The sequence below is a fragment of the Lichenostomus cassidix genome, chromosome 4 (genome assembly GCF_008360975.1).
Source record: "Lichenostomus cassidix isolate B80296 chromosome 4, HeHo_3.0, whole genome shotgun sequence".
Classification (NCBI taxonomy): Eukaryota; Metazoa; Chordata; class Aves; order Passeriformes; family Meliphagidae; genus Lichenostomus; species Lichenostomus cassidix.
In genome coordinates, this window is record NC_139484.1 from 500,012 (window position 1) to 510,219 (window position 10,208).

The 10,208-nt window shown below is 37.2% G+C and overlaps 1 protein-coding gene across 2 annotated transcripts in view; it reads left to right on the forward strand.

Moving 5' to 3' along the window:
- IL15 (interleukin 15) overlaps positions 1-9,570 on the forward strand; it is a 49,949-nt gene extending 40,379 nt beyond the window's left edge. The window contains exon 8 of one of the 2 annotated variants that reach the window (XM_085057492.1): positions 5,825-9,570. In XM_085057492.1, coding sequence (XP_084913618.1) covers positions 5,825-5,836 — 12 coding nt within the window. In that variant the 3' untranslated portion in view covers positions 5,837-9,570. The remainder of the gene's footprint in view (positions 1-5,824) is intronic. The other variant, XM_085057493.1, reaches the window with a different exon arrangement.
- Positions 9,571-10,208: the final 638 nt, after the last annotated feature.

Genomic DNA, 10,208 nt, shown 5'->3' on the forward strand with positions numbered 1-10,208 from the left:
TTACAAAGCCAGCCCATGCTGTGAACACCATTGTTTATTAACAGTATGAAACAAGATTTGCCATTGCCCTTCCCACTTTCTTGCTTCATGGTAAAAAACATCATATGTGCTTCCTTCTACAACCCTCTTCTCTTTTAGGGAGTTAAACTTTATGCAATATTTAGGACGCTGGGACATATGTAGTAATTTGTAACTTGAACAGTGCAGCTGGACATTTCTGCAAAGAAAAGATTTTTCTTTTGAGTGAATAACATTCACTCACAGCTGTTGCTACAACAAAAACATATTAAGAGAGCTCAGAAATCTAATTACGCTTAAGATCATTATTGGCTGTTTTCTGGTTTGTAAGCAAAGTTGCAATTTTTTTTTTACTTGAAAATATTTTCTACCAAAAACTTATTGCATCTTCAGAAACAGTGCTTTAAACAACTTCTTAAGCTGCAGCTTTATTATAAGTCTACTGAAGTTATTGTAAAAAGAGAAGAAAAACTATTTGTCAAAAATCATGGCATGAAGTAGTTTGAATTTGTCTCAGTTCCTAGGAAAATATCTTGTGACATATGAGCACACATAAAGAGCATATATGGATTACATTCTCAAACTTTCTCAGGACTTGAGGGAAATTTACAGTGTTTTTTATTCTGTACTCCAGAAAGGATTACTGGAATTTTCAACTTTCAGTATCTTCAAACAAACAAACAAACAAACTTAGTACAAAATAGTTCTCAGTCAATCCAGAAAAATTGGCTCAACAGTAAAAATCTTGGCTATATCTAAAGCCATTAAGAATTTTCCACTCCTTGTGTACAGATAAAACTCAAATCTCCTTTTAATACAAGTGTTTCTTGTAGTTTTTTTTCAAGATTGCTCAAATAGTATCTGATGTGTAGCTTTGGCAATACTTCTACAATGAATTGTACAAACTCATTCTTGTTTTGCAAATACAGTGGTAAAACCCACCTTGTGCTTGAAATTCCTTGTATTTTTCCTTGATGAAAGACCCAAAAGTGTTTTTTACTAATCAAAATTAGAGATTTGAGTAGTCCAAAATATATACAAGTGCTTTTAGAACCAAGGGAGATTTAACTCCATTTTTACGTCACATAAAAATACTCAAAACTATCTCAGAATATATTCTAACAGGGGAACATTACTGTAAAACATAAGTCTGAATTTTTATAACTTCTCTGTAATCATTTCAACAGTTGGAAATTCAGTACATTTCTGGAAAAAAGCCCTACAACACCATCACTGAGGGTAGAAGGTTAAATAAAGAATAAAGAGAAAATTTTAATAAATAGATATGCAAAATAAATTATTTGAACATGAGTCAGATGACTATAATTTAATTAATTTTGTATATTACTATTTTTTTTTTGTCTTATCACCTTCTTTATAGTCTCCCTTCCTGCATTTTCTTGAGTTAGCGTGAGTCTTTTAAAGAAATCCCCTTAAGCACATGGCTACACCTTCAGGGTTAGATGGTGTCTCCAGGACACAGCTTTTCATTTGGGATGTAGAGAATAGCAATACCCTGCTTACAACAAGGAAGTTGTGGAGCAGTGAGGTGACAACTCCTTGGGATGAGATGCAGAATTTACAGAACTCTGTGCATCACCAGCCTTCTGCTGTGGATAGCTCACACTAAAACAGCAATCAATGCTCTTTGTTTAGATGTCTTCTTCTCAGGAATTTGAAAGCAAAAAGAGAAGAAAATGAGAAAGATAACTAAGATGAGTCTCTGGTAGCAACACTTATGCTGTAAGGGTTACATTTCAGATTGAGATACAACTTTCAATTAAAAAGATGTTCCCAACTGCAGTGATGTGGTAAACTCACTCATGGTCAGCCTCTTGAACCCAGGATCAAAAGAAGGGACAACTAATACTTTCTCTAATTAAAAGAGTTCCTTTTTCTTTGCTAATTAACCTCAAAGATATTTACAACAGTCAAAATTAATCATCTTCTTTGTATGCCTGGTGACATAAATATGTAATTTCTCTACTTACTCTAACAGTCCTTCTTTAAACATAGAGTTGCTAGAGGTGTAACATTCTTTCTTAGGGGTTCATGTCAACATACATAAGATCCAGTGTTAAATGGCAGAAAGCACTCAATGCACATAATGCAATTTCTTGCCAGCTGGGTACTGTAATCAACCAACAAAGAACCCTGAGCATGTCTTATGCCCTGTTACTGAAAATACCTAACCAGCTCTCCAGCCACCCACCTGTCTTTCAGGTAAACACTTTCTGAACTGCCCTGCTGAGGTGGGGGAGTGAGTGAAAAGATGGGGACAAGTTTGGCCCAGAGGTCAACCCATGGTACCCATTCTGTGCACTGTCCGTACAGAGCTGCTGCCCTTCGGTGTCTGAGCTCAGAGACCTGAAAATTACAGAGATCCCTGATCAAAGTTCACTGCACAAATGACCTCTCAATTTATTATCCTATCCTCAACGTGTACTAATCAGCATATTCAATGTACTGAGCACATTTTGGAGTGGCTGTGAATTAAAGATTAACTGTGAAAAAATGAACTGTTCAACTGAGTATCCAAAGGGAAAATACCAATTAAGCAATGCTGTAGTTCCATGCAGACAAAACATGCATTCAAGTAATAGCTGTCCAAACTACATGGCCAGGAGTAATTTGTAAGCTTTACTACCAGGTTAACAAACTGGATATGGATTCTCCTGTGCTCCCATTTCTGTGTCTGTGCTGTCCCAGAGAGAGTTCTTTACCAAAATCAGGGTTAATGAAAAACTGTGTGCAGTCCTTTTTTCCCTGCAGAGCCATCACACTACCACAGGAGAAAACACAAATGAGTTATGACTGTGAATGTCCTCAGACCATCAAAAGCAAACCTACTCTGAAAGATTAGTCTGAGCTCTCAACAGCATTGGAGGCTTAAGCTGCACATTGATGTTTAGTATTTCACTAGAACAGGTAGAAAAACACGCAAGGTGAAAATACTTGCTGCATTCTGGCCCTTCACATACTGGAGGATTTCCAAAACAACTTCTAAGAAATTAAAGGGGATAGGTCACTATAATAATTGCAGTAAACAGAATCTCAGTCTAGCTCAGAGAACTATATTACCTCTTCTTGTAAGTGTTCAAGTGACACCAAGTTTATTAAAAGAACCTTCTTTAAACACAAGCAATTCTGCAACATCTTTCACAGAACAGACAACAGATGATAAATTATAGCCATTAGACTAAATCACAACAGTATCTCTCTTTAAACCCGAGACATCCACAATACAATTATTAGTGTGTCTGTGTATAAAAAAAACAAAAAAAAGGTGGCACTAACAAAACCAGAAACAAAAAAGAAGGCCTGACTGGGCTGCTGACCTAGCAGTAGGATGAAGGAATGAGTAATAAAAAGCTCTTTTTCAAGAATATTTTTTCTAGCAAGCTTGCAAAGTAGCGAGCTCATGAGTGCCAGGTTGATTTGGAGGGAGGTATATCGTTGGGGGTAAACGGACAATTTCCATGGAGGGATCAAAATTATCCTTAAACTGACAGCTGTAAATGGAAGACTGAAACTAACCCTTGTGTTTTCAGCGCTCACACACTTTGTCCTTATCCACTATCTCATTTTTAGCATATGCTTCAGATACCTCATACTGGGTCATCAATTCCCAAAGGTGTATGTAGTGCTGTAATTCATAGGAGTAAGTAACTTAAGAAGTTCCATTAGACTGGATTTTTGCTGGATCAAAGTTCTAATGAAAACTCATTTAAGATAATAAAAAACTTTATTCCTCTATTTTTAATAGCAAATTTTAATCAAAATTAATAAAAACAGTGGTGAGGCAGGTTTTTTTCAGCTGTAATGGGCAGACAATTTAGTTCTTTAGCAACATGCAAGCCTTGTAGTTCTGTAGGTGTAAGGCACAGTCTTGATTTTTTTTTTTTTTTTTTTTCTATAGAGAGGCATGTAAAGACACTGTCTGTCTATTAAAGTATGCAAAGGAAGTGGGTTACTGTCATGGGATTGCACAGGGAAGATTTACATCTTCACTCAGGAGTTTGGAAATGCCATGAAACATTTGTCGGTTAGTGTCCAAGCATATCAAACACTTGTCTTGGAATTCCATTTATGTAAAGGCTTCATAAACTCTGGCTTAGAAATCACAAAATTATTGAGATTGAAGGGAATTCTAAAGGTCATCTGAGTTGGTCCAACCAACTCTAGTCAAGCAGAGTCATCTAGACGAGGTTGGCCACAACCACGTCCTGCTGGCTTTTGAATACCTGTTTTCTTTAACTGTAGAATAAGAGATAATAATAATTAGAGCTGCTCATGGATGCTCATGGTTTTATTCTGTAGTGAGTACCAGAAAATTAATCTCCTCATGAGGGACATAAAAACAATTAATTAGTTACGCTTTGTGTAAAATCTGTCCTGATGCTTATAGCATCCTGGAAACAGCATCCTGACTTATTATGGTCTTTTAACTTAGCCCACTAAGAACAATATACCAGTTACTTAAGACACTGGATGTGATAGTGGGCATGTGTATAAATAAGATCTCTGCTGTCAGCCTTAACGAATGGTTTTAAAGAGAATTAACTCTTTCGTATTGTATTCTATACATTTTAGCTACATTGCACATCTGCTTGATGATCAACAAAAACTGTTCTAAATAATTTCAGATTTTGATAATAACACCTGGATTAATATTTTCATAGAAAATAGCAACATTTAAAACATAAGGATAGATTAGAAGTTTTGCATTTAATTGCTTAGGGCACTCTTTCCAGATCCAGCCAAACCCCCTTTGCTCTCTTAGGTACTTAACAACACTGTGGACAATTAAACCAAACGGAATAGCGCAGACAAAACAGCTCACTGTGCATTAAAACACAGCACAGGAATCAAAGAAAGATTGATCTGTAGTTTCAAGATGGTTCATTACTATAATGTAACCTACCAACAGCTGATACTTTATACCTGATAATGAAATATTTTACCTTGGCGTATGGTCCTCTAGCTAGGCAGTGGGAAGAGCTTCCTTTCAGATCACACTTAACACTGCTCCTTTTATCAAGTACTTCCCTTTGAACAAGTAATTGAAAATACGTGAGTGCATTTCATTACAGGATTATTTTCCAGCCACACTGTGATAGAAATATATTTATTGCTCAGCAAAGACTTGTTGAGCAAACAGGAAAAGCCCTCTTGCTAGTATTGTATTTACCTGAAGTCTGGTTTAAAGAATTTTGGTGCAATGGGCATCTCTGTGCAGCACCATTTTTTCAAGATGCCTATTTAGAACTTGCTCAGCATTAAAGGTAAGTAAAGTAGTTACTTTCAGTAAGATTATAATAATTTCCTATCACGCACAGAAACAACATGTTGATTCCACACTATTAGACTGCCTTACAGCGCAGAAGACTCAAAGATACACAGCCGTGAAAGTAAAATGGAATGTTGCTGTCCCGAGGCAGAAAAAGGATTGTATTTTTCAGGGGTGGAAAAGATGGGATGGGGGGCTGGGGGAGAGGAAAGGCTGGGAGAAATCAAAAGAGTACTAAGCAGGTGTAAAGGAGAAGGTCTGGGAGCAAGCTGTCCATGAAGAAAATGGAAGCTTAGGTCTTGTGTCTGAAAGACACTTTGAAAGGAACCACAAGGATCAGGGATTTTTCATTTCTCCCCTTCCTTTATCCTGTCCCTCTTCTGACATGTTTTCTCTCTACGTCATCCCATAACCCACAACCCATCCTAGACAGAGAACTCCTCTTCCCCACTGCCAAAGGCATCCTAACATCCATCTCCCATTCCTGGCTTCTGATTAACCTGCTTTTCTTCCCAGCAGCTTCCCTAACAAAGGAAGTGTAAAGAGAAACTCCTGAAAATGTGGCTTGAGGACAGGGCAGGACCAGAAACACAAGCCAAAGCATCTGTGGATCTCAGAGAATGAAGCTTTCTGACCTTTTCCTGGCAGAGCTGAGGCAGATGTGTTGGTGGGACAATGTCTGCTTTGGATTTGGGCTATTTATATGGGCTGCCATTCCCTTCCTCATCCTCACACAAGCAGCAGCAGATGGAGTAAGGATGGACTGTTCAGGCCATGGCAATGCATCATGGCAATGCATCATGGCAATGCTACCTCAGGCACAAGCAGTTTGCAGCACCTACAGAGTCACACTGCAGAGAAGTATGACATACCGTTGTTCAGGCAAGCTGTATGTATATACAAGATGCTGTTTGCATACTGAAATCCTGTTAATTGTCCTCATTTTAACTTGGAAGAGGCTGACTGTTGAAGCACTAGTGCCTGGAAATTTGAGAGCAGCTGTATCGCATTTCAGGCCTTGAAGGCAAGCATGCATACAAGTGCTGTTACTATTAGAACATGGTATCTTGGAGAGTTCACCTAGGACAGATATTGAGAGATGTCATGCTCATTAGGGTTGCAAAGAAACCCAAGTGAATCCAACCCCTCCATCAGTCTTGCCCTGTTCTTCAGTCTTCCTGCCAAGGGAATCAGCTGATTCACCCCAAACACAGGAGGATGTGTAGGTAAAACATGTTGCCCCCTAATCTCTCAGACCTTGTTTCCTACGTGTTCAGATGTGAGTCTTGCCCTCCTGTCTCTGGCACTTACAGCTCTGCTTTATAACATTCCACTCTCCAGTCCGTCCAAGCACAGTTTTAGGACAGGCAGAGAAAGATCTCATCAAATCTGAAGCAGGAGTTAGTCAGGCATCTAACTTTAGAGGCCCTGTGAATTCTCAGTATTCATCACTGAACATAACACTTCGCTGAAGGGGGGAAAAGACAGTGAGGAGTAAGAAATTACTCTTTTTGTGGGGGGATAAAATGGACAAAATTAGCAGTAATGCCTCTACAGTACTTTTAATATTTAAAATGCTATATACTGCTGCTTTATGCATTTATGAGGTTGATTACAAAAATCACAAGCACAGGAACAAGTAATGGGAATATGGTGTGCAGACTAATCTTAAAACTTGGGAGTCAAATTTTGAATGCCTACAAATATTTGAGCCTTGATTTCCATTCAGTCTCCCATGAATTTTCTCACCACAGTACCAACAGGTCTACTTTAACAAAGAAATGTTCCCCTATTTTATAGTGATTACATATTATGTATTGCAATTATTGCTGCTCTTACTTCTATAATTATGGAGGCATATTCATGCATATAAAATTCAGTTTGTGGTCATGATCTATTTTGAGCTAATAGGCTAAATTTAAATACGGCTGTGTCCAGGCTTCCACTGTAACCTTCCAAACTTGAGTATTAGTAGAACTTATGGTTCATTACCTGGTCTGCTAATACCCACAACTCATTTAACTCACATAAGTGATATAGATGTTAGACATTACTTTATTCAAATACTGCACTACCTGCCACAGAGCCACATAAATTATAAATTGCAGTTGGTCTTTCAAAGGTCTTAAATTCTACTTTTATCAGGGGACTACCTTTCAGAATAAAGAATAGTGCTAATTGCTGCTGTCGGTTCTGATATTATAGCTCAGAGTCTTGGCAGTGTTATTTTTTGAATTATGACAGGACTGATTACTAGAAAGAAATACAATGGAATCATAATGATGTTACTTATTTTGTATTGAGACAGCACTTAGAAGGCAAGAAAAAGCAGAGGCACATTCTGCTAGGCATTGCCCAAACACAACATAGCAGACAGTGACTGCCCTGAGGAGATTACAGTCTCAGTAATTCATGGAGAGTAGAGAGCAAATGACATCCAGTACTACGATTCTCTTTCTGGGTTTATTGATCCATGATTGCATATTCCACCTAACTTATTTTATTTGATGAAGAAATATTTCAAATCACTAATACAAACAAAGGAATTTTGACAATCAAAAAAATCCTAAACTTCAAGCCTCAGACAACATCTATTAGAAAAAATGCTGTTTCTCCTGCAGAACAGCTACTGTATCTTCTGGCTTACATTCAGTGATAAATATCTGGGAGCTGTGCTCAAAATAACTTGTTTAACACTATCACCTACCTTGCATGTCTTCCATGTTAAGTAGACTAGAAGGGGCCCAACATGAAAAAGTTAACAGCCCATTCCGCGCATGCCTGTCCGGAAGAGACAAAATCAGGCCAAAAGGAACACTGCCAGTCTTAGCAATGCACATATATCTGTAAAAAGAAGTTTTCTATCCCTTTTTTGTTACTCCTAATATTATAAACAGCACTACTAGTACAATAAAGGCCATGCTCTGTTTCAAGTTCAAATAGAGACAGGTCAGATAACTTTTTGTACAGAGAATTTCATCAGTCTCCTGTGTAAAGGAAAATGGCCAATACTGCAGCTGCAGTCACATTCCAATGCTGTTAAACTTCAAGCTCACAATTACCTCAAGGAAATTTTTGGTTTTCCAGTTTCATAAGTCTTTGTTTTCTTCATGAATAAAAACCAAACAACAACGTGAGCAGTTGCGCCTGATTGTACAACTTTATGGTCAGTAGGAACTTTGTCACTGACCTCAGTTAGCCCAGGAGGAATAAAGCCAATGCATACAGGAATTCTGGTGCTTTTCACTCCTCACCTCTGCATCTGCTTGTATCTCCGTAAATGCTGTACAAACCAGAAACACTGATTTTCCTCAATCCCTAGGTCAGCATCTGTAGTGATTTAATTCAAAGCTTGCTCTCTAAGGGGTTTTCTCTCCACGATGATATCCTTGCACTCTGTTATCCTTCTTACTTCTTGAACTGAATAAAGTAGTAACCTTCAGATTTTTAAAAATAAAATTTTCTGTTAATTTCATAATTATTAAATCAGATTTAATTTTCTGCATATGTTGACTTATCTCAGATGGTCCAAATCTTTACTGAGGAGGAAGGTTTATTCCTCTGACTTACCTTCTTCTGATACCTACACAGTCATATTTATGGGTTATTAGAAATATTCCAACCTCAGTCTGTGGCACAAATGCAGTTTGTGAAACATGAAAACTTTCCAATTGGAACTATTTTATCTCTCAACCTCAATTGCTTTCTTTATTTTAAAATACATTCGACCATTTTACTGGTATCAAATCATCATATCAAAGCATCAGATTCAAAAGAGCAATGAGGCTGTGAATAAACTGCATTGCTGTGCCCACAGTCAAATCCGAATTCTTTAGAAGGTCCCAATTTCACAGTCAGGCTTAGCCTGTGCCCTCATTTATGTCATCAAACACAGCAAGGTCAAATTCAACATAAAATCTTTATTTTATTCCTTTTGAAAAAGCAATGTGTGAGAAAATTACAGGAGGTTTAACTTAAGCTATAACTTAGATTTCTCAGCAAGACAAGCTGTCAGAAAGTTCTACAGTCAAAAGCAAAAATCTAACTACCAAAATATCTCATACTCATTCTTTATGGAATATTGTCATCTGAAGGCAGCAGCTACCATGATTTTTGACAAAGTCACATTTTAAAAGAAAATGAAAAAAATATTTTAAACTGGAATATAAGGGAAAACCCATGACATCTCTCTACCTCATCGCCAAATGTTTTAATTCAAGTTTGTAGAACAAATTCTAAAAGGCAAAAAAAAAAAAAAAGAATTGTTTTATCTGGAAGTCCTATGAAATGGTGTTGAACCAGATCACAGTTTCTTGGGATGTGTTGGTTGTTTTACCAGAAGTGTTACTTTTTCTCTGTTGCTAAAACCTTAAATCAATTAATGAAAGTGTACCATCTTGTATGTTTGAAAGACTATACTTGCTTAAATAAATACTCTTTTGCAATGCAGAAAAAAACCAAAAAGGTTTTAAGATAAATTAATTCCTTTGTCATGTCATGGTCTGGGGTTTTTTTAGTAGTTTGTAAAGAATATAGTTTTAGTAGTCTATGAAACATATTAATTGTGTGTGCGTGTCACTACACAGATATTATAATGTGCATAAACCCACACACATTATAATACACAGTAGTGTGCACACAGAGTAGTGTGGATTGATAGACACACACAAAACACATAAATCAGTGCAATGTTTTGAAGTGTCAGGAATTAAGCCTGAATGTTTCTTCCAGAAACACAAAATCATAGATAAAATTCTAAAATATACAGAGACATGCATAGCTAAACCACACAAAAACTAGAATACTTATTCCATTATGACTCCTTCTTATGTTCCCAAACATGAAGTCCTCAGGACACACACAGCCCGCAGAACACTCCTAAGATATGTAAAAAGGGGAA